The 25,179-nt window shown below is 38.2% G+C and overlaps 2 protein-coding genes across 2 annotated transcripts in view; both read right to left on the reverse strand.

Annotated features, from left to right (window-relative positions):
- Positions 1-332: 332 nt before the first annotated feature.
- Positions 333-3,031, reverse strand: kcnk17 (potassium channel, subfamily K, member 17). The gene is made up of 5 exons (XM_056255802.1): positions 2,598-3,031; positions 1,964-2,078; positions 1,675-1,841; positions 1,358-1,526; positions 333-678 (listed from the first exon to the last, which is right to left on the reverse strand). Exons 1-5 carry the CDS (start codon positions 2,829-2,831, stop codon positions 464-466), a joined length of 900 nt encoding a protein of 299 aa, XP_056111777.1. The 5' UTR covers positions 2,832-3,031; the 3' UTR covers positions 333-463.
- A 532-nt stretch (positions 3,032-3,563) lies between these two features.
- The window catches only part of LOC130088936 (kinesin-like protein KIF6), a 186,635-nt gene continuing 165,019 nt past the window's right edge, over positions 3,564-25,179 (reverse strand). The window contains exon 23 of the mRNA XM_056255951.1: positions 3,564-3,816. Coding sequence (XP_056111926.1) covers positions 3,689-3,816 — 128 coding nt within the window. The 3' untranslated portion in view covers positions 3,564-3,688. The remainder of the gene's footprint in view (positions 3,817-25,179) is intronic.

The raw sequence follows: 25,179 nt of genomic DNA on the forward strand, positions 1-25,179 counted from the left end.
CACATGAACATTTAAACATAGATATTAAACTTAAATATATTTCTAGATTATGTGTGTGTGTGTGTGTGTGTGTGTGTGTGTGTGTGTGTGTGTGTGTGTGTGTGTGTGATTTTTCCGTACGAGTGGTTTCAGTTGTTCCAAAATGTTTTGTAAATTTAGAATACATTTTAGAACGAACGTTTTTGATGAATCATGATTTGTTCGTGAAAACGTTCATACACAGATTTCACACACAAACTCTTGCGTACGCATGCTTAGTGAATGAGACCCATTATCAGTCAGACAAGTGATGCTCAAATTTCTTGATGGTTTTAACAATAAACTTTGCTCACTGACCTTTAGCTCAGTTTAATATTTAAGGATACTTTAAACATTGAATAACTGATTTAATAATTACCCATACATTGTTTGATGATTAGTAGTTACAGTATTATTCATACACCTCCTGTTTTAAATTCAATTATCATGTTTCTTCCACTTTCAGTCCTTTTTCCGGCTGTTCTTTGGGCTCCTCCACTTGATTTTGTGCATCCTTCCTTCCTCTCAGGTAAGCATTCACAGTCTCCAGTAAATCAATGGAGTGATTGATTAGAAGAGCCAGCCAAGCCAGGCCAAAGAATATCCAGGCTGCCATCATACAACTGTACCACTCTGGGTAGATTATTGCTGGGTTGTGATCTGGCAGGAGAAACAAAGTAGTAAAGATGTTATGATCAGGTTAGGGCAAAATTCTGAAATTGAAATCAAATTGAATTTTGGAATGTAAGTTGAATTGTAATGAAAGGACGATGACTCAAGTTTAGCAAGAAAACAAAACAAATAGTTGTACAAAATTGTTTGTACCCTGATATGTAGAGTACATTCTCAACCAATTATGTATTTTTCTAATTTATCTTATTAAATACTGTTTAGCTCTGTATTGAAGACTTTCTTGGTGTTCCATCATATATAAACTATAAATAAATGTTAAATTATTAAATATAATGTGTATAATGCATTATTAAATGCTATGCGTACAACAATAATATGAATTTCCTCCTATTGCCTTAAATACATATATTTAACATTTGAATTACACTTCTGCATCTTATTTGCTACCTCAATTCAAAATTCAAATTCAGGAAAATTCAAATTCAATTTTGAATGACACACACCCAAATAAGTGATGTCACTTCCTGAATATAGGGCTACAAGAATAATTACAAAATATAATTACATTTGAGGTAAAAGAAGGCTTTATTTAATGATAGAAAAACAACTGCTATTATGTAGATATAAAGCCCATAACCGATAACAATGATGTGAGCACAAGAGCATCAGAGCATGTTTGTTAATTTTTGTATGTGTGGTCTCCTACCTGCAACATAATCTCCAAATCCAATAGTGCTAAGTGTTATAAAGCAGTAGTAAATGGCTTCAGCGTAACTCCATCCCTCATATTCTTTGAAGAGCAACATAGGAAGCAAAAAGTACAGTAACGCTGAACTTACGAAGGATATACTGTGAATGGATATTCGTACACATTTCTGTGGGAAATAACAGAGTCATGGGCACAGTCAAGGGTAAACGTCAAACATTTTCATTTTCAATTTTAATTCCTTATTTTAAACAAATATCTATTAGATATTTAATATCTAATTAAATTAGATTAGATTAAAGGAGTTAAATTCTCACCCCTCGATCAATTTTTTTCTCCAGAAAATTGCAAAAATTCCTCTCAATAGCCAACATGTATTTTCCAACTCTATTTAAGATCACTACATTCAGGGGAATGCCAAAAAGAGCAAACAACACACAGAAGATCTGGCCAGCCGTTGTCAGTGGAATGATGTTACCATAGCCTGCAGAAAGAATAGAAGAAAAACACTTTGTGTAACCTTTACCCAAATGAATGAATGCCACAAAACAAACCAAATTAAACTGGACTGTCAAATTCAAGGTGTTAAGTTTCCCAATTCCTCACCAATAGTTGTGACCACTGTCGCCGCAAACACAGATGAGCTGGTAAATTTCCAGAAGCCATCTGCGGTGTCATTACTGTCTGGACTCAAGCCACTCACAGACGCTGCTTTTATCATCTTTGAGACAGTGATGACAACCAATGAATGAATGAAATGGCAATAAGAAACAGTAACTGAGTGTGTCATTTCATTAAATAAAAAAAATATAAAATAACCATCTAAATAATCTCAATAATAGACCAACAAGAAGTGCATGAATATATTTCCATTCAGTTATACATTGTTATAAACTGGACATTCAGTTATAATGCAGTTTATACAAAAATAAACTGGTAGCCCTGTCTATTTTCTGCACTAGTTTTGTTTCAAAGACCTTTTGTCCAAAAGCAATAATTATTTTGAATGAATACAAGTGATTCATTAAGTTTGAATTCAGGTTTTTGCACCAAAAGAGTATTTTTTCCTTTTACGAATGAACCATAGAAGCCACACATCCATTTTAAATGATGTAAAAAGTTGTCCAAGCACTTGCTCACTGTATCTACCCATCATTGTTATTGCTGTTAATGTGGAATAAGACAAGCACTGTAACAAAAAGTCATGTACCATGTAGTTAAGGAAAATCTAGTCTCATACCTCTGCTAGTTCTCGGAGGCCATTCTGACCCACACAAGGGTACTTCTCGAGTAGTTTAATTCTTTTCTCCTTGAGAAGATCAATCTGTTGCAACACATACCATCCTTCTAGTTTCCAGAAGACCAGCCCTCCAACAAGGACATAGGCTACATAAAAAACTCCAAGGAACAGAATAGAAGGTAACCGAGTTAGGCTAAGAAACTGACATAACTTTCCTGAAAACACGGGGAACATGGTGCCTTTGGTTGCCTGGCTCACCTGTCTGCCAATGCACCTGCAGGTTAGTGCTACTAGGTGTGGATTTACTCTGTTTATGTGACAGGCAAATCACCCCCTGTGTAATGAATGTCAGAATCAGACCTTATGACCTGGCATGCAAATGTTGATTGAAGGAGCACAGAAGACACAGGGAGTGAGCAGTTAAAGAGGGAGGTTGAAGTGGTTTGAAGGTACAATCAGTAATCTCTGACAATGGCTAAAAATCATGGCACTACTCTGAATAAGGCCGAATGAGTTGGTTCAAATTAATTTGATCAAATACAGTTTTTAGAAAAAAAATATGCTTGTTCAACTTAAACATTTAATTTGAAAATAAATTATTAGGTAGAAATACTTCTAATTTCATTCCCCCTATATAGAGACAATCGAGACAAAACTTGGTTATTTATTCATTTAGCAGACACTTTTATCCAAAGCAAATTACAAAGAAATACAAGCGATTCATCTCAAGGAGGCAATAAACACACAAAATGCTAACAAAGATTCAAACATTATTCAGGCTAGTACAAGCTAGGAGGATTTAATAGTGAAAGCATAACATATATTTTTTATTCTTTTTTTTTATTGAAGAGTCAGCAGGATACCATTAAGTGCTCATGGAAGAGATGCGTTTTCAGCTGTTTCTTGAATATTGTCAGGGATTCGGCTGTCTGGATAGGGCTGATCTTCCTGGTGTTGTGCAGTGCAAACCTGTATGACCGTGCTGACTTTGCAATGTGGTCTCTGACTGTCAGCTGGTCTTCAAAAACTACCCACGATTTTTGGACGATCTGGATGGAATTATTGTTGATGAGCCTTGCGAGACGGTGAAATTATGCTGAATAGTCAGCTAAGAAGACAAGTAGTTCTGTAGATTGAGTTGCAGGTGATGGTCTTTTATCCATGCTGAGATTTTCACCAGGCAGTCCAAGATCCACGCAGCTACCGTCAGATCGTCTGCCTGTAATGAAAAGTAGCAATGGTAGGAGAATCTATATACACCTGTAAAATAGGTCCCAGTAATGCATATGAATATATGGAGAAGAGGAGGGGTCAAAACACTGACCTTTAGGGTATCCCTGTGACTAGTTGATGTACTTTAGATTCTTCGCCTCCCAGGCAACCTGGAAAGAAAGATCTGGTGGCTAACGGTATCAAGCCAGTTGTGCCAGTCTGTGGAAAGCCTATCAATAGAGACAAAATATGTTATTAGATACCATATTTAACAAATGGCATAGATAAATCGGATTATTTGAGCAAATATGACTTACTATCACTAGGAGGTCGTCACATTGGGGCTGTTTACACCTGGCCACTTCATGCGTTTCCTGTGATCGATAGCTATTCGATCTTGAAAAGACCAGGTGTAAATACCCTCCGAAACGCATTTGAGACAGATTTAAATCCGATCGCTCAAACCACTTCAGGAGGTGGTCTGGGCACCATTCCAAAGTGTAAATGCATCTGGTTTTTGAAACCACATATGTTAATTGTACTCCTCCCAACAATGCTAAAAAATAAACGTGTGAGTACGTGTTATAGGCTATATGTCATGTTATAGCCAGATATGATGGCGCTACTGCAGCACACATCACTGCAGATGAGCAGCTGAGCATCTATTCTTCAAGCCAACGTGCAAACTATTGCAAATCAAAGTGAAAGTTGTAGACGCTTAACACACAATCATATTCATTAAAAGTAAAGAAACAAAATTATCTTACCTGGGCTGTTGCCGCTCTCTCCTTGTCACAGGCTTCGTCTGCACCTGTCTGTCTTAGTCTGCACTACACTCCCCAGAATCCTTTTTGTCTCCACACCTGAACTCACTCCCTCATTATCCACCTGTCCCTCATCATCATCATCTGTGTCACCTGTCTTCACCTCGTTAGTGTTCATTTGGACTTGTATTTAGTTTGCTTGTGTTCAGTCTGTCTTTGTCGGTTCTTGTTTTGTGTCACGTAGATTTATTTTGTGTGTACCCTTTGCCTGCCAGTACCTGTTTGAGTTTTGTTAAAAGTAAAGTTTATTTGAATTGGATCTGTTGACTGCTGCCTCTTCATCTGCCCGCACCACACCCGTGATAGAAGAACCGACCAAGAAAAAACATGGAAGTTGGCCGCTTCCTTTCGAACCCTGTTGATCGTCTGACTCATTGTTTCCAGGAGGGCCGCGCGGTCGAAAAGTATGTGGAAAATTTCCTACTGATTTCTCACCTCGTAGATTGCCCGCACCGCAGAGGACGTCCTGAAGACCGTATTCTGGTGCGGACTAGATGATCTTCTGTACCAACAAGCTCCAGCGGCAGCAATCCCAGGCACTTTTGTCCAGTACCTGGATTATGTGCTGTGGTTGAGTGGCTCAACCTTCACCGTAGGTGAGGCTGAAGATGACATCAGCACTCAACCACACACACCAGCCATCTTCACCATGCCACCCATCATCATCCGGAATTCAGAGCCCGCTGATCCTGCGCCAGAGACCGTCCAGCCAGAGACCGTCCAGCCAGCTCTGGAGGACGCAGTGCTCCTTGTGGGATCCATGGCTGTTTTGTGTGTGTGGACAGCACACACATTCGTTACAGCCCATGAACCCAGCCCTGAGCTTCCTTCGCCGCTGGTCCCGTCCAGCCCTGAGCTTCCTTCGCCGCTGGTTCCGCCCAGCTCAAAGCCCTCTTCACCGCTGGTTCCGCCCAGCTCAAAGCCCTCTTCACCGCTGGTTCCGCCCAGCTCAAAGCCCTCTTCACCGCTGGTTCCGCCCAGATCAAAACCCTCTTCACCGCTGGTTCCGCCCAGCTCAAAGCCTTCGCCACTGGTCCCGTCCAGCAAAGAGCCCTCACCGCTTGCCCAGCCAGAGACTGTTCACGTCCCGTCTGCCCAGCCTGAGGCGGTTCACGTCACGTCTGCCCAGCCTGTCCCACATCCAGTTACTCTCCCCAATAATTTTTTGGGGGGGGGCATAGGCCACCCGAAGGGTCTTCAACGCCGTGGCCGCCCGAAGGGGTCTCTCCGCCATGGCCACCCGAAGGGGTCTCTCCGCCATGGCCACCCGAAGGGTCTTCAACGCTGTGGCCGCCCGAAGGGGTCTCTCCGCCATGGCCACCCGAAGGGTCTTCAACGCCGTGGCCGCCCGAAGGGGTCTCTCCGCCATGGCCACCCGAGGGGGTCTCTCCGCCATGGCCACCCGAAGGGTCTTCTCCGCCATGGCCACCCGAAGGGTCTTCTCCGCCATGGCCACCCGAAGGGTCTTCTCCGCCATGGCCACCCGAAGGGGTCTCTCCGCCCTGGCCGCCTGCACGTCCTGCTCCGCACTGGCCGCCTGCACTTCCTGATCCGCCCTGGAGGCTTCCCCTCCCAGTTTGGCCACGCCCTGGCCAGCCTTCAGGGCGCCCGCCCCCCCACCCCTTTGATGTTCTACGGCGCGAGGTCGCGCCTTGTTGAAGGGGGGCGTTCTGTCACAGGCTTCGTCTGCACTACACTCCCCAGAATCCTTTTTGTCACCTGAACTCACTCCCTCATTATCCACCTGTCCCTCGTCATCATCATCTGTGTCACCTGTCTTCACCTCGTTAGTGTTCATTTGGACTTGTATTTAGTTTGCTTGTGTTCAGTCTGTCTTCGTCGGTTCTTGTTTTGTGTCACGTAGATTTATCTTGTGTGTACCCTTTGCCTGCCAGTACCTGTTTGAGTTTTGTTAAAAGTAAACTTTATTTGAATTGGATCTGTTGACTGCTGCCTCTTCATCTGCCCGCACCACACCCGTGACACTCCTATTGCGGTCTTTGCTTTTGAGATAAGCTGATTTTCAATAAAATGCAGCTCATATCTGTTGCTTTAGCTCACGTGAACTCTATTAAATCTGCATATAGCTTGGGAATTGAAGATCGGATTTATATCCGTTTTGTGAAACGCCAGTTCAGAATGCTTACGACCAGGAAAATCCTCGCGCAAGTGCGCCACGGGGACTGGTTTATGTCAATAGATCTGAAAGACGCCTATTTCCAAATACAAATAGCGTCCCATCACAGGCGATTCTTGAGATTCGCCTTCGAGGGCCAGGCATATCAATACACAGTCCTGCCGTTCGGCCTGTCCCTAGCACCTCGTCCCATGCGCCCACTGCAGATGTGGCTGAAAGCGTGGGTTCCACCCAGGGCATGGACAGCGGGTCGACCTTCAGTGTGTTTCAGCTCTGGAACCTTGGAAAATAACCGACTGGTACCAGTCAGGTGTGAGTCTGGGGACCGCTTTGAGTGTGAAGGTGGTGTCTACGGACGCCTCCACCTCGGGGTGGGGAGCACTGCTCGAGGGCAGACCGCTAGCCGGCCTGTGGTCGGAACGGGAAAAGCTCCTTCACATAAACTGCTTGGAGATGATAGCAGTCGACAAAGCGCTACGGCGTTTTTGTCCCCAGGTAACAGGCCACCACGTCTTGGTCCGGTCGGACAACATGTCAGTGGTGGCATACATAAACCGCCAGGGCGGCGTCAGGTCACGAAACCTTCACAGGCTGACGGAACGCCTCCTGGTCTGGGCTCAGCACAACCTGCTCTAACTGAGAGCAGCGCACGTGCCTGGTCACCTGAATGTGGGACCAGACAGACTGTCCAGGAACAATGTTCCAGCAGGGGAGTGGTCGCTGCACCCGCAGACGGTCCAGCTGCTGTGGAAAACGTTCGGCAGAGCACAGGTGGACCTATTCGCGTCCCACGAAAACGCTCATTGCCCGGAGTTTTTCTCGAAAAGCAAGGACGCGCTGGCTCATGTTTGGCCCCGCTGCCCCCTATATGCTTTTCCTCCTGTCTCGCTCCTGCCTCAGGTGTTGGAACGAATCAGGGAAAACGGATGCCCAGTGCTGCTCGTAGCTCCGCTCTGGACAAACCAGACGTGGTTCCCTGCCCTGATGCAGCTGACCAGCACTGCCCTTTTCGTTTTGTTTGGCGGGCATTCCAAGGGACTTGCCGCCTCAAAACAGAGCCTATCCAGATGGATAGTGGATGCCATTGCACTCGCTTACACTGCAAAGGGCCTGCAGTGCCCCTTGGGTGTCAGAGCGCACTCCACGAGAGGCGTGGCCTCTTCGTGGGCATGGTCAAGCGGGGTTTCCCTGCAAGATATCTGTACGGCCGTGGGCTGGGCCTCGCTGTCTACATTTATAAAATACTATAACCTGGAGGTACCCGCCTTACAAGCTAAGCTTTTGGCGGTCTAAACTTCAGTGCTATCTGCCCCGCTGTGCAGCCCAGATGCTGAGTTTACTGCAGCCCCATGAGTGTTGACACACGTATGGCCACCCAGATCAGGCTGAAAGCTTTCACCCTGGCTGCGCGTTTTATTGTCATATGATATCCCCGCTGGGTGCTTTTTTATAAGGAATGACGCTTCCAGCCTCTCTTCCTCCACTCTATGTGAGTTTATGGTGATTATGCACTACATGAGCCCTGGGCTTCGGCCCCTGGGACTTTGGTGTTGGATCCCTGTGAGGGAGAGGGAACGAGTACTGCGTATCTTGCCGTGCTTGGGACACGCTCTGGTTCGCTTCGGCGATGAAAACCAGCTTGTACCAGCCTAACGAGAATATTTATAGGGTGAGACCACGCCCTTTCTGGCGGGACGTGACGATATGGGCGCGAGTTGCCCCCATTGGTCATTACGTCACGCAGAGTCTCTCTCGATAGGCTGCTGGATTTGCCGCAAGAGCAGCCAATAGGCGCGCGAGCTGTTTCGCCTATGTCTGCTTGCTGCTGCAAAGCGTTTTACATCAATAAAAAATTAAGGATAATTTTTGGCTTCAATATCTTGTGGAAAAGAGTTTTTCCCCTAGCGTAAGCTATTACGCAGTAATCGTTCCCTCTCTAGAGAGAACCGAGGTTACGTTAGTAACCGAGTACGTTTTACCCTTTGTTCTGGTATTAGTCAGGGTTTTGCTGTAAAGTTGTATTGTTTCTCCTGCGATTCCCTAGTCTTCTGTGGGTGAATTCAAATAAAATTTCCTTGGACTTGGATTCCTGCTTGACTCCTGCGAGTGTTGGAACCTAACAGTGTGACGCTACCCTTTCCTAAATCAAACTAAATTGAGTTGATCAAATTTAAATAAATCTCTAGCACTATTTAAACATTTTATGTTAGAGGTATTAAATATAGGTATTACTCCTAATTAGATATGTTTAAATAAAGTGAACAATATTTAAATGTATCAGATCTATGAAGGGCCTTTACTCCACTCTGTCTGGTCTACAGCCTTTATAATGGCAAACACAACATTCACTTAAACATATATTATACACATATATGCAAAATGTATGAAACCCCAATATTTACTATTTTCAAATCTCTGAACCACTGCACTTGAGTTCAGTTATGTAGGTATGAATAAAGAGAGAAAGAGAAATAGTTTGAGTTATGGACATTTGAATGTGTATTTGAATATGGTTTAGGCTAAAAAAAAACCCAGATACAAGTTAGCATAAACGTAATATGATATGTGCACACAAAATAGACATGTGTTTGGATAATTGTATATAAAAAAAACGGTCCCACTTTATATTAAGTGGCTTTATGTACTTACATTGAAAATAATAATTTGATATAATGGGCTTAATTGTGAAAATACATGTTTTTACTTATATTTTAAAAATACCTGCTTGTAATTACAGCTGTAATTAATTTATGTAATTACATTTGTAATTACAATGTTGACCCTTCCCTTACACCTTAACCCAACCTTAAACCTACCCACACCACCACACCTGTCCCTAACCTTACCCGTATCACACCTCAATAGCAGCTAAAGTGTTTTACAATACAAGATGAAGACAATAAGTACATTGTACTTATTTTCTGATGTAGTTGAGCCACTTGATATAAAGTGGGATCAAAAAACAAATAAAGACATATAAAAAAACAAACAATTTAACTATTTATTTACATATGTTCTTAATAATCCTTCCCTATTCTAGCTTGTACTATCCTGAATGATGGCTGACACTTTGTATTAAAGCAACACTAAGTAAGATTTTTTACCTTAAAATAATGTTTTCAAAATCGTTTCAGTGGTTCATCAAGTCGTGACATGGTGAAATGCACTTATGCCACCGCTTTGCGGTCCTTTATCTGATATATCCACGCTATGTAAGATTGCCAGATTGGGTCGCGTTTCTGTAGTCCGAATGAGACATAAGAAAACTACAAATTTGACTTGCTTTACGGCAAGCGTTACAATTGCCGATAGGTGGAGCGTACTCGACAGTAGACTACAACTACATGTAAGATACCTAGCAGCCGGGTAGCTTTTGAATGGTCATCATGATTCCAAAGCCGGTGCTGGATAAACAGAGCATGTGCGTGTGTGCGCGTGCGACAGTAGAATGCGGTAGGCTAAATTATTTACGACAGCAGTAATGGACAATTCCACTTCCAACCTGTAGGGCGACCACAGAGGAAAAGTTACTTGGTGTTGCTTTAATAGCACTTCTTGTGTTTATAGCCTCTTTAGATTAATTGTTTGTTGTTTTCCTCAATTCTAAGTTGCTTTGAATAAAAGCATCTGCTAAATGAATAAATGTAAACATAGGTGATATGTTTTAATGGTGCATTCAAGTCATCCTGGGAAGTTCGTATTTACAAGTTGGGAAGTCGTATTTTCAACGTCAGGTTCATACAAAAAATACAGCAAGGTTGTTAAACTCTACATCTAGAAAATTAAGAGCAAAAAATTTGCATTTCAAACAAATTAGATTTAGTTGGAAAAATGTAATTCAATTTCGTGGAAAAGTTTTTCTTAATTTAATTAAGTTCGTTCAACAGCTTTTTTTTATAGTGTACTTTCAACAAAATATACCATTAACATCTAAAAGACCCTCGAAAAACATTCATAAAGTTTATTGTACTGTACAACATGAGCTATACTGTATGCTAAACTACATGGCTCTAAACAAAATTAAAGTGATCACACAAGCAACAGTCAAAATGACCTGCAGTGTAAATATTATTGAGCGCTCACTGTCCTACTTGCTTGTTCAGAATCCATTGTGAACAAAGGGATTCAAGACCATACATCCACTTAAACATCTCCTTCACCTTTATTTATATGAGGTTCTTACAATACAGATAGTTTCAAAGCAGCTTTAGAGTGATAACAGGAAAATAATGCAACCAAGTTTGTTTCTGCTGTACAGCAGATCTAGAAGAAAATAGTGTCATAGTACAGCTTAAGTAAGTTCAGTGAGGGTTCATTTTTGTTGTAAAAAAGTGATAAATTTAGTTAATTTATATAAATAGCCGCTCTGGAGAAAACAGTGATGTCATCGTCCAGGTCTCATATAATGGTGCCATTGCAGGCAGATCAATAATATTGTTGAATATTAAATGTCCTTGAGAGTAGTTGGTAGGGTAAGGAATTTTTTTCATAAACAGTTTTTATTTTTGTTGAAACTCTCTTCACATCCTAATAGCAATCAATAATAAAAGTGGTCTAAATAAAATGTACATATATCTTTTGTGGAAGTCTCAGGACCATACAATGTTCATCCAATCATTGCATTCGGTATGAAATATTTCCATAATGCCGCCCAAATGCATATGCAAAGAAAGAAGGCGTGGCTTCCCAGAGGAAAAAATTATTGCTCAGTGGTTGCTTTCCCTAAGCTCAGGAGACTTAGTTGTGATTCTCATACATCTCTCATTTTAGTATCAACAGCATTTCAGATGTTTCTCCGAAAATTCCGTAGAAGAAAAAAAAAATAGACACAAATGAGACAAGTCACCGAGACTCTGGTGGAAGAAACATAGAACATCTCTTTACTGTCTTGCTGCAATCTCTTTCAAGACTCCATTATAGGAGTATTTTATTGTTCAGAGGTTGCTCTTTTTAAGCTTAGGAGACTTAGTTGTGATTCTCAAATATCTCTAATTTTAGTATGAACAGTGTCTCAAATGTTTCTCAAATTAAGTTGTTGAGATCTTGTCTGAAACTTTGGAGGAGACAATTTTGAGACCACTGGGGTCTTTAGTTAAATCTGAGCACAGTGTGTGCTGTTGTTGAGATCTCTTCTAAATTTTAAAAGAAACAAATATGAGAGCTACAGTTTGTCTAGCTGAGGAGAAAAAATTGAGCACATGTTGCTGAGTTCTTGTCTGAAACTTTGGAGGAGACAATTATGAGACCACCAGGGTCTTTAGTTTAAGAGAAAATTCTGAGCATAGTGTGTGATGTTGCTGAGATCTCTTCTGAGTCTTTAGATGAGACAAATGTGAGCGATCCAGTGTCTCTAGCTAAGGAGAAAAACCTGAGCACAGTGTGTGATGTTGCTGAGATCTCTTCTCAATCTTTAGAGGAGATAAATGTTAGTGATCCAGAGTCTCTAAGGAGAATAATCTGAGCACAGTGTGTGATGTTATTGAGATCTTGTCTGAAACTTTGGAGACAAACGTGAGCGATCCAGTTTTTCTAGCTAAGGAGAAAGATCTGAGCACAATGTGTGATGTTGTTGAGATCTCTTGTACATTTTAGAGGAGACAAGTGTGAGACCACCAATATATCTACAGTAGCTAAGGAGAAAAATATGAGCAGAGTGTGTGATGTTGCTGAGATCTCTTCTAACTTTAGAGGAGACCATTGTGAGAGTGTTAGAGTTTTTGTCTCAGGAGGTAAGTGTGAGAAGCAGGAGACTCGAGATAAGTGTGAGAAGCAGGAGACTCAAGCAAAAGTTTCCATTTGATGTTAAAGTAACCTAATTTTTGTCTAGGAGAAACGTTTGAGATGTTGAAGAGATCTCCTTTTTTTTTTCTTTTTTTCTCTGGGTTCAGTTATCGTAGTAGTGTTGTCGCTGCCATGTTGTGAGAAGCTGTGAGTTTCTATGCTAAAGCAAAAGCAGCACTTTATTGATATGGTAAAACTGATGACATTATAAACTGTCTTTATTATTGCTTTGGGGGCTGAAGCTCATGATTATGGTGAGAGGGCGTGAAATTTCCGACACACACTTGAGGTGTTCGTTCAATCAGAATGCACTGGGTCAGCTGGCCAATCAGAGCACACTACAGGGCTTTGTAGAAATCGACGTGTTTTAGACAGACTGAGCATACAGGAGCTACAACAATTTACAGTATGTGAAAAACAAATATGTATTTTTTTAACATTAAAGCATGTTAACATATTCTATTACACCCAATACACAAAATAATGATATTTGAAAATTATATCATATGACCCCTTTAATCCTTTGCATAATGTGCTCTGGCTGTGCACGTTCATGTGTTTTGAAGGAGGCTTGGCTTTGGAGAGCCTACTGAAGGATCTTATGATTTCAAAGCTAGCTTGCTATTGTTAGCCTCTCCGAAATTGCCTACCGTACCTTTGAAAGTCTAGCATGGTTTGTTTAGAGATGACACTCCACTTTTGTAATCTAATGCAATGTTATTCATTATTAGAATTTTTCAGTTGTCAAATCTATTATTCAGACAAATGTTATGTTCAAGAGAAGAAGGAACAAAGGTTAGGAACAAAGCTACTGTCAGCTCTTCTACAAACAAATGTGTCAAACTCCACTCCTGGAGGGCCACTGTCCTGCAGATTGTAGCTCCAACCAGCTCCAAAACGTCTGCCTGGAGGTTTTTAGTAATCCTGAAGACCTTGACTAGCTGGTTCAAGTGTGTTTGCTTGGAGCTAAACCCCCCTGATCCCCTGATGATTTTGTAAGTTTGCCCACTTACAAAGAAATGAAGGATCTATAATTTTTATGGTAGATTTATTTTAACGGATAGAGACAGATTATCAACCAAAAATCCAGAAAAAAACACATTACATAAAGGTTATAAATTGATTAGCATTTGATCGAGTGAAATATGTATTTGATCCCCTACCAACCAGCAAGAATTCTGCCTCCCACAGATTGGTTATGTGCCCATGTGAAACACAGATTAGTCCTGTCACTTTAAGAAAGTACTCAGCTTGTTATGTGTATAAAAGAAACCTGTCCACAGCATCTGTATCTTCCATTCCAACATCTCCACCACCATGGGTAAGACCAAAGAGCTGTCAAAGGACATCAGGGACAAGATTGTAGACCTGCACAAGGCTGGAATGGGCTACAAGACCATCAGCAAGAAGCTTGGTGAGAAGGAGACAACTGTTGGAGCCATTATTCGGAAATGGAAGAAATAAAAAATAACCATCAATCGCCCTCGGTCTGGAGCTCCATGCAAGATCTCCCCTCATGGGGTAAGGATGTTCACGAGAAAGGTGAGGGATCAGCCCAGAAATACACAGGAGGAGCTGTTAATGGTCTCAAGGCAGTTGGGACCACAGTCACCAAGCAAACCATTGGTAACACACTACGCCACAATGGATTGAAATCCTGCAGCGCCTGCAAGGTTCCCCCGCTCAAGAAGGCACCTATAGAAGCCCGTCTGAAGTTTGCCAATGGACATTTAATGATTCAGAGAAGGCTTGAGAGAAAGTGCTGTGGTCAGATGAGACCAAAATTGAGCTCCTTGGCATCAACTCACTCGTCGTGTTTGGAGGAAGAGAAATGCTGGCTATGACCCCAAGAACACCATCCCTACAGTCAAGCACGGAGGTTGAAACATTATGCTCTGGGGCTGTTTCTCTGCTAAGGGTACAGGATGACTTCACTATATTGAGGGGCTGATGGACGGGGCCATGTACCGTAAAATTGTACCTGGCCAAGTACCATGTACCCATGTACCTTCCCTCAGCCAGAACACTGAAGATGGGTCGTGGATGGGTCTTCCAGCATGACAATGACCCAAAACATACCGCCAAGGCAACAAAGGAGTGGCTCAAGAAGAAGCACTTTAAAGGGGTCATATAATGGTACATGCACTTTTTCAAGTTGATTGTACTGAAATGTGTGTTGGCAGTGCCTGTACACAACCATCATATAATAATAAAAATCCATCCAGTGTTTTTGTTTTAATCTCCTTATGTTTTCCTCTGTCTCAAATCGAGCCGTTCGATTTTGTGACGTCACTAAATCGGACGCCCCTCCCACGATAGTTGATTGATAGCAGCGTTTCAACACAGACCCTCACTGAGCGAACTGTCATCATAGTCCGTCATTGTTGATACGCTGGAGCAGAATGGCGTCTAAGCGATTGTGGTGTTCTGTTCTTGGGTGTAATAATGAACACAGCATGTCATTTTGATGTTCCTAAATCCGAACTGCTGAAGACTGGCAGAGTTTTGTTTTCGAAGGGAATATTCCCCACGAGCAACGTCAATTGCTTCATGTTTGCGCGATTCGCGAATCTTTTCTCACCAGACTGCTTTATAAACGAGGATCAGTATAAAGCTGGTTTTGCTAAGAAGCTGCTCCTGAAAAAAGAATCGGTACCAACTATTCGTGTCCCTGCTGCACCTCCAGAAGAAGTGAGTGTAAAATTTTATTAACCTTTATATTAATCTTTGCAAATCGCTTGCACGCTTCACGATGAATGTGGCTAAGGTTTACACTCAGGGTACATTACGGCATGTTTTCTATGTACGACGTTCTCAATATAATTCTTAATCCCACGTTTATAATGAACAACGCGTTATGGTTATTGTGTTATTACAAACTGAGTACGTATACATCAGTAAATACATAGCATTCGTACATCTCACTAAGTCACTCTAACGTTACCCTGCCAGTACATACAAAGATAAATCAAAGTGACATTATGTTAACCAACCATTCAGAAACGTCCTGTTCGAGCCTTAATTGTCGAACTTCTTCATGGCCGTCATCTTGTTCCGGATCCGACTCCGGTACAAACTGATACGGTTGCACAGATGTGTCCTCAGAGACTCCCGCTGCCATTCTTTCTCCAAAATATACCCTCAACAGTTGTCAAGGCAAAACTCCACGTGTGTTGTCAAAACGCCCCACAGAACAGAGGGGCGGAGTGAGCGAAGCTCATTATCATTTAAAGGCATATGCACTGAAACGGCGTGCTGAAAACAGAGCTGTTTTTGACCAGGTAAAATGAGTGTTTTCTTACAATACTAATGAGAATTTTTAATTAAAGTATATTACAAACTTTTCATTTAGACCCTAAAGAATCAAATTAACTTGTATGAAAATGGCAATATATGACCCCTTTAAGGTCTTGGAGTTGCCTAGCCAGTCTCCAGAGTCTTTCTATTAATCCTATAGAAAATCTGTGGAGGGAGCTGGAACTTCGAGATGCAAAGTGACAGCCAAGAAACCTTAAGGATTTAGAGAGGATCTGTAAAGAGGAATGGACCAAAATCCTTCCTGAGATGTGTGCAAACCTAGTGACCAACTACAAGAAACGTCTTACCTCTGGGCTTGCCAATAAAGGGTTTCCCCGCCAAGTACTAAATTATGTTTTGCTTGGGGATCAAATACTTATTTCACTCACTGAAATGCAAATCAATTTATAACCTTTATATAATGTTTTTTTTTCTGGATTTTTTGGTTGATATTCTGTCTCTATCCGTTAAAATAAACCTACCATAAAAAGAATTGACCCTTCATTTCTTTGTAAGTGGGCAAACTTACAAAATCAGTAGGGGATTAAATAATTATTTTCTCCACTGTAAGTGGTTTAAACTACAGCTCTCGACCTGTGGTTAGAAACATAGTGTACATCGGACTGCTCAAATAAACCAGTGTAATGTCCCAACCTTTCTAGCTTGACCCTTAGATGTTATTTTCAAAAAAATAATATATATATATATAGCTATCATTGATTCTGCACAAAATGGTTGTCCATGGTTTATTGAAGTAATGATAAATAAACTGAACAACTAGATAATTTGATTATTTACAGAGGGTCTTAACATCAGCAATTAAGTATTCGTAATTCAATTCAAGTCCTAAAAGAAATGTGTCATTGAGAGCACTCCATACAGCAATGGATATTCCCCATACAGCAATGGATATTCCCCACAGTATGAAGAGAAATGTAGAAAGATTCCTCATTGGTCTGAAGTAGATGTTTGCTACCTTGTGTTGTGAGTAAATCATTCCTGTTCCTGTGACAAAGATTTATCATCCATACAGTAATTTGAGCCTGTCATCAACACAGTGGTTAAAGTGTTTGACCTGTAAAGATCACTCAAGCACAAACATTAAGGCTCTAAAGAAAGATATCAAACTCTATTAAAATAATAGAGCAGTTTTGAGAGTTAGGAGATATTTACCTGGCTGCTCACTGTTCATCTCAAATGTTACTGCTGACCATTAATGTCATTTGAAAGATATTTGAGACTTGTGTGACTTATTGTCTATATATCCTGAATTATTATTATTTCTTACAATTAACATATCATAATATACTAAATTTAAAGCTTATTAATAAAATTCTGTTTGATTAATTTGTCTAAAACTTGGGAATGACCTGGCCAGATTTTACATGATATATTTTTTTTTACCTAAACTATATATCTTGACATGATATCTGTATATTGCTGGCATATTCCTGATTACATAATGGAAGGAAGCAAAGAAAGGCCATTTTATGTCTGTTCAATCTGATGAAAAAAAGTGCTGCTCCCTTATGCAAATGACTGCTCAGAACCTTATTGCGCAAACAAATCTATTCAGTCATGCAAACTAGTGCTTCATAAAACAAAATGTGACCAGGGCTGCATTTCCCAAAAGCATCATAAGCCTAAGTTGATCATAGAACAATTGCCACGGTCTTTACGGTCAACTTAGGCTTACTAGGCTTTTGGGAAACGCAGCCCAGATCCTTGTCTTGAGATTTTTAAGCAGACAAAAGTCAAATATGGTTGCCAGTAGAAATCAAATACAGAATAGCACTCTTGGTATATTGCTTTTTACGAAATAGATAGTTTTATGTATTGGATGTTTGCAAAGAACAAGAATCAGCATTTATTTACTGTTAAATAAGTTCTTGAAAACAGAATTATCTTCACTCCATTTGCATCTACTGTCAGTAAAAGGAAAAAGGCCAGTTTACCATTAATTGAAAACAAAATCTTTTTAGACCTCAAAAAAGTACAGATATTTTCTGTGAATGAATGAAACAAAAGAGGTACATGTACAGTTCAACAGCAGAAAAAACCATTTGTCAACAGCGAAATTACCAGAAATATCTGACAGACAGCTTTATATCAGAGCAAAAATGAAAACAAAACAAAAAACAAAAAAACAATGTTATTATTTTAGATGTATATAAATATATACATAAGTAGATGTATATAAATAAGACAATAAATCAGTGTCAGGAAAGAAAACAAAGGATATGATCACTGTAAATAAGACTAATTTGGGTTTGGCAGGGTGACAGATTTCTGATCAGGTTAACATTTTATGGTAGCTTGTAAAAAACGTGAGACAAGTGCCTTTTATTTACAGTTTATTGTTGCTATGGAACTACACCACCCTTATTTCTAGCTCCTAATTTTCAGCAAGTTTTCCACTCAAAGACAACAGATATATACAATAGGCAGCAAGGTTTTAAATGGAGATATAAGTGATATAGATAGTCAATGTGCACAGCACCTTTTGAGCCACATGAGAGTTTCGACATGTTTAAGAGTCATTAAAATGTCCTTTAGGGGTTTATCTGGCCTAGAGGTATGTAAAAATGTGTGATTGGCGGAACATTGCTTGAGTCCTCCATGAAAAAGAACTGTTCTTATTTTGCCTCTCCTGAAACAAAAAGACACAAAGAGACATGATAATTAACAGGTCATCCATATGTCTCAGTTTACTATAGAAAAGGCAAACATCCCACAACTTAAAACATAATGTATAACAATAGACAGCTTGTTGCAATCCATTGACAGCTATTTAATTAACACTTTGAAGGCCCAGAAAGGTAGGAAAGACATTGTTAAAATAGTCCATATGACTCCAGTGGTTCAACCTTAATTTTATGAAGCGACGAGAATACTTTTTGTGCGCCATAAAAACAAAATAACGACTTTATTCAACAATTTCTTCTCTTCCGTATCAGTCTCCGACGCGCGTTCACAAGAGCACCACGACGCATGCATGTGGTGAGGACGCAGGAGCTGGCGTTCTGACATACGACCCGGAAACGCAGGGCTGTGTTTGTAAGCATGAGTCGTGGTGCTCTCGTGAATGCGTCAGAGACTGATACGCAATAATTAAATTAATAATTAATGACAGAATAAAATTTTTTGGTTGAACTACCCCTTTAAATATGCCATGGAGGGATATATTAAAGATTTTAAAATAAATATGGTGGATAACAAGATTAATTTGGAAGCGAGGGTTTACAGATCACAATGCAAGCGGGAGAAGCCTCATGTTATTGGTCGCCACGATCACGGATTACAACATCCAGGATCAACACTGTTCATGTACCACAGGGTAAGATTAAATTTATTTACATTTAACTAGTTTAATATGGAGAGGCACTGAAATGTAGACCTTCGTTTATGTGTTTTTGACCTACACTGTACATGAGAACAGTTGGCTATTTAGGTTTGTACGTTAGCATGGACTCACTAACTTTATTGTAACTTAATGAGAGTATGACAAACAGAAAATGAACGTTTTTGCCTTCATTGGAATTCGGGTTGAATCCTCAGGGAACCAGGTTACTGCGCCCACATCAAAAGCAGACATTTTGTTCTGTCTTGTTTGGGTTTAGGAAATGGAATGAAATAAATTACATGCCCATCTTCTCAGGATACCGGAAATCAGTGTAAAAAGTACCCCAGGCACATCGTTTTACCATTTTTGTAGCATAAATACCATCAAACCGATGAGAGCTTCGGCTCTTCCAATATTTCTCTATGGCGCTGAAACCTAAAGATGTCCGAGTTACGGTGCCCGTGCAACTAATACTCAACTGCCATTGGCTCATCTGCGTTCAAGGGGAGGGGCTTACTGATGGGTAATTTGGCAGCTGCATTATCAGCTCAACAACAAAAAAAATTAAATTGTGCTAGTAAATCACAAGAGAATTCTACATTGGCTAGTTACGAGGTAGCTCACCTAATAGTGCAGAACGGGAAACCCTTCACTGAAGGCGAATTTGTGCCTGACGAAAGTTGCCACTATAATTTGCACAGAGAAGATGCAAGATTTCCAGAGACACAGTCCGACGACGAGTTGAAGACTTTGTCGGCAAACCTTAAGGAACAAGTGTCAGGCAAAGCACCCGCGTTGGATTTTTACTCAATTGCGTGCGAAAACAGCACTGATTCCACAGACACTGCACAGCTGTTATTTTTTTTGCAAGGTGTGGACAGTGATTTTTTTATTTCAGAAGAAGATTTCCAAAATAAAAGTTTGTGTTTACATAATATATGTGTGTGTACTGTGTATAATTATTTTTAATACATAAATACCCACACATGCATGTGTATTTAAGAAATATTTGCATGTATATACTGTATATAGACTGATATAGCCTATATATAATGTATATTTTATATAAATATAAACATTTTATATATAAATAACATTTTTCTTGAATATATACATGTGTGCATTTATATACAAAATAATTATACACAGTACACACACATATATTATGTAAACACAAACTTTTATTTTGGATGTGATTAATCGTGATTAATCGTTTGACAGCCCTATCTGTAACATATCGTTTTTATGATATATTAGCATACCCTTGTGAAAAAGAAGTGTTCTTAATTGTATTGAAAGCGTACTTTTTGTGTGCTTAAAATAATAAAAGTATACTTTTTGAAAAGTGCACTTGCAGATAATATAATATTATTAAAATTAAAGACAACTTAAGGTGTACTTAAAGGGAATACACTTTAATGAAAATATTTATTAACACACTTAAGTGCACTTTTTACAAATGCATTTTGTAATAATATCTAATTAAGTTTAACTTAAAGTAAGTACACTTTCATCACAATATTTATAAACACACTTAAGTGCACTTTTAAAAATGCACTTTGTAATAATGTCTTATTAAGCTTAACTTAAAGAAAGTACACTTTCATCATAATATTTATAAACACACTTAAGTGCACTTTACAAATGCACTTTGTAATAATGTCTAATTAAGTTTAACTCAAAGTAAGTACACTTTCATCACAATATTTCTTAACACACTTAAGTACACTTTTTAAAAATGCACTTTGTAATGTCTAATTAAGTTTTACTTAAAGAAAGTACACTTTCATCATAATATTTATAAACACTCTTAAGTGCACTTTTTACAAATGCACTTTGTTATAATGTCTAATTAAGTTTTACTTAAAGCAAGTACACTTTCATGACAATATTTCTAAACACACTTAAATGCACTTTTTAAAAATGCACATTGTTAATGTCTAATGAAATGTTACTTAAAGAAAGTACACTTTCATGACAATATTTCTAAACACACTTAAATGCACTTTTTAAAAATGTTTACTTAAGTTTTACTTAAACATGCATTTTAAATAATTAGTATTTTATAGTGTTTTAAATAAGTACAGTTATGTTTATGTATTGACTAATATACTAAATAAAATAATAATTTTAATGGAAAACATGGAAAATAATTGATTTTAATTTCAACTCAAGTGTGTTGTCCAAAATTATTTTGTTACTGTATTTTAAATGCGTTTAGTCTATAATATACTGTGTGCATTAATGCATTTGAAATGTATTTTCCCTCTAAACTGCAATACATTTGCTTATACAGTATACTCCAGTACAACTTGTTGACATTTTTATCACCAGCTCCTGCTCTATGAACTCAATTAAAAGTGTCAGTTTTCTACTTAGTATTTGACAATAAAATGTCATTTATGAGTTCTTAATGTAATATTAATGTATTGTACTTTACATCTGTGTACAGAATACTTTTAATATCATTATGTTGTTCTAAGTCAATTAAACACATATTTAATTGCATTAATTTTGCGAGCAAAGTTTAACAAATCTAAACAAAATTAATTTACATTTAAATTCAGTTAAATACTTTTAATTTAAATTAAACTAGACTATAAAAATGATTGACTTTTAGTTAGGTGAATGAGTCACGTTTTGTGAACTCACAGAGTCTAACAACACAATGTGTTGTATATCTGTAAAAAAAAAATCATTTCTGAATCATAAAGCAACACTGGCCCAAATTTCCCGGTCAAATTTTGAATACAAACCAACCAATGACGTGAAGGCTCATGAGCCAATGTCACATAATTGGTCAAGTTGAGAGTCACCATAACAACTAACTTAGTAAGGACAGTCGACGAAAATTTTTGTGCATTTGCATCCTGACGCATTAAGGTAAATATTACTAAAATATTCACATACGTTTTGATTAAACTATAAATGTAAAAGAAAAAGACGTCCGTTCTTCGATTTCTGTTGAGTTGTAATTTGCACTTTATTTTATTGAAACTAACGTTACTTCGACTTGATCAGCAACTTGTGACATTTATTGTGTGACCCTTTCAAAGGATTGACTGGAGATGGAAACTCAGAGGAAAGGAAAGGTTTGTCAAATGCTTTAATATGATATTTTTTATATGACTGAATTGTTATTTATTGTGTGACTGTATATATATATATATATATATATATATATATATATATATAGTGACTGACAGATGAGTTGAGCAGCTTTACTGACATAATTGTGACACTAAATCCTAAATAAATAGCCTATTTTAGTGATATTTTAAATTGTAAATGTATGTCCTAGATAAACCAATTGCATCTAAATCAGATTACAGTGATTATCATATTCAATAAAATGTTTTTATTTTTGTTTTCACAGATGCTGTGATTGCTCGTTTTGAAGGGACCACTCCTTCTCAAGTCAGGGCTGTACTTTGACAGAAGTGCAATGAGAGTTATGCAAAAAACAAAAAACAAAAAATCAGGAAAGTAGTGTCTAGATAAGAATTAAATGACCATATTAATACTGTAAGTTAACTTTTTTGAGTTTATTTTTTTCTAAGGGATTTAATTATGCAATATTGATACTTGTTTGATTCTAATTTTACAATATTAAACTAAGATTTTCCTCATCATTTGTTTTGTTTTCTAATTTATTTATGTTTGTTTGGACATATACAACTTTATTCATTATTCATTCATTAAATGTACTTTTGCAAAACAAAAAATTACATTCATAATTTTTTGACTACCAAACTGTTTTATTGTCAGTGTAAGCATTGTGGTTTTTGATTGTTTGCAATGCATTCAACTGAAATGAATACATATTTAATTAACTAGTGTTTTCCCCCAGTATTTTTAGAAGTACATAATAACCATATTTCACATACAATAGGAGCAGTTAAAGTACATACTGTAGAAAAATGCATTAAAATCACTCTTAAGTTCAAATGATTGCATTTAATGTAAATTTAAATTGATATATTTGAATTTCTTTTGCAAATATGTATTTGTGTTTAAAACATTACATTTAATTAAGAATTAAGTGTACTGTTAATTAACATTAAAGTATATTTTAGTTCACATTAATTGCTTGTCAGTAGATTGAACAGTGCACTTTAACTATATTATAAAAACACAAGCAATTATGAAAGTAAATATAAAGTTGTATTAAAGTCCCACTTAAGTTGTTCCAAAAAATTTATTAATTACACTTAATGTGCATTCAGTGCACCGAAAACATTGCATTTAATTCCCACTTAAGTGTATTGTTGACTGACATTAAAGTATATTTTAGTTCACATTAATTGCGTCATTATATTGTGTAGTGCACTTTAACTATATTTTAAATACACTAGAAGCAATTATAAAAGTAGATATAAAGTTGTGTTAAAGTCCCACTTAAGTTGTTCCAAAAAATCACTCTCAATGGCAACTTAATATATGATACATTTGAAATTAATTACACTTAATGTGCATTCATTTGGCCCAAAAATTGCATTTAATTCACACTTAAGTGTATTTTTAACTGACATTAAAGTATATTTTAAATCACATTAATTGCGTGTCATTATATTGTGTAGTGCACTTTAACTATATTTTAAATACACTAGAACAATTATGAAAGTAGATATAAAGTTGTGTTAAAGTCCCACTTAAGTTGTTCCAAAAAATCACTCTTAATGGCAACTTATTACATTTTATTTCAACTTAATATATGATACATTTGAAATTAATTACACTTAATGTGCATTCAGTGTGCCGAAAAACATTGCATTTAATTCACACTTAAGTGTATACCTTTAAAGTATATTATTTGTGTAATAAGTACACTTTATAAAAGTACACTAAAGTGCACTTTTTTTCACAAGGGTATAAATGTTAATTTGCAGTTTAATGCGTTGCTTATAAGGCACAGATGCAAGCTGTTCTCTAGTAAACAACAGCACGCATCTGTGCAGTTCATTCATTCACACATAGACATGCGATTCATATTTAAACAGTCTTTTTGCGGTTTACATACACTATTGCATTTCGCGATTAGAACAAAGCACTTAAGGATAAAGACATTTTATTCCACCTCAGCTGGATCCGTTGCTCCTCGAAATGAAACTAAACCGGCACTTCTGAGGTAAATTTTCCAGGATTATTATTACGATAGTATTATTCCTCACAGCGTCGTAAAGTACATGAGTCTGATTAAACTTGATGTGTTTTATTGAGTCATCTTGCCTCAGATTATTTGCGTTTGAATAGCGTGCACTCTCCGTGGGCGTGGTCACATTAGGACTTAATGAGCTATAACGAGCTGAAATGAGAACGACTGACATCTTTCTTTTACAGATTACATAAACTGAGAATATTTGTTTTTTTAATATAAATTACTTCATTTAAAAGAAGAGAATTCAAGCTTTATGCCTGTGTGCCTGTATGCCTGTGTGACTGAGTATTCGCTGAGTTACAGTTAATTTTCGGACACGTTTCAGAAAGGACATTGAGAGAGATGGCAGAATGCGCATCATGTTTAGTTTTCTTTATTAAAGCACAACACTTTGTTTTTATTGTGAGTATACACAAAAAAAATAGACACTTAACAGGATCGAATGATGTATAATACTTATATGTAAGATCAAAATCAACAGAGTATTTTGAGTCTCTTTTGCACTGATAAGAAAAAAAGCGAACTGGTCACGTCGGCGTGACCGCCGACCCCAGAGGGTTAATAATCTGCATCACTCAAATATTGTAATATAGTTGTATAGTAAAGATTAATCATGTTTACAAATCAGTTGCTCTGCGGTTGAAAAATCAGCTGAAAAATCCTATTAACTCCCATGAACCTTGGCACGAAATTTGTGAAAGCACATGGGGGTGTTACAAAACACTGCTGAGTTAGAGGATCCAAGTACAGCCGCTTATTAAACGCAATCCAGAATCGTAATCCATAATAACAGGCAAAGGGTCAGATATACACAATAGTCAAACATTCCA

Source organism: Rhinichthys klamathensis, unplaced genomic scaffold (genome assembly GCF_029890125.1).
Source record: "Rhinichthys klamathensis goyatoka isolate OS25496 unplaced genomic scaffold, OSU_Roscu_1.1 h1tg000123l_1, whole genome shotgun sequence".
NCBI classification, from domain to species: domain Eukaryota; kingdom Metazoa; phylum Chordata; class Actinopteri; order Cypriniformes; family Leuciscidae; genus Rhinichthys; species Rhinichthys klamathensis.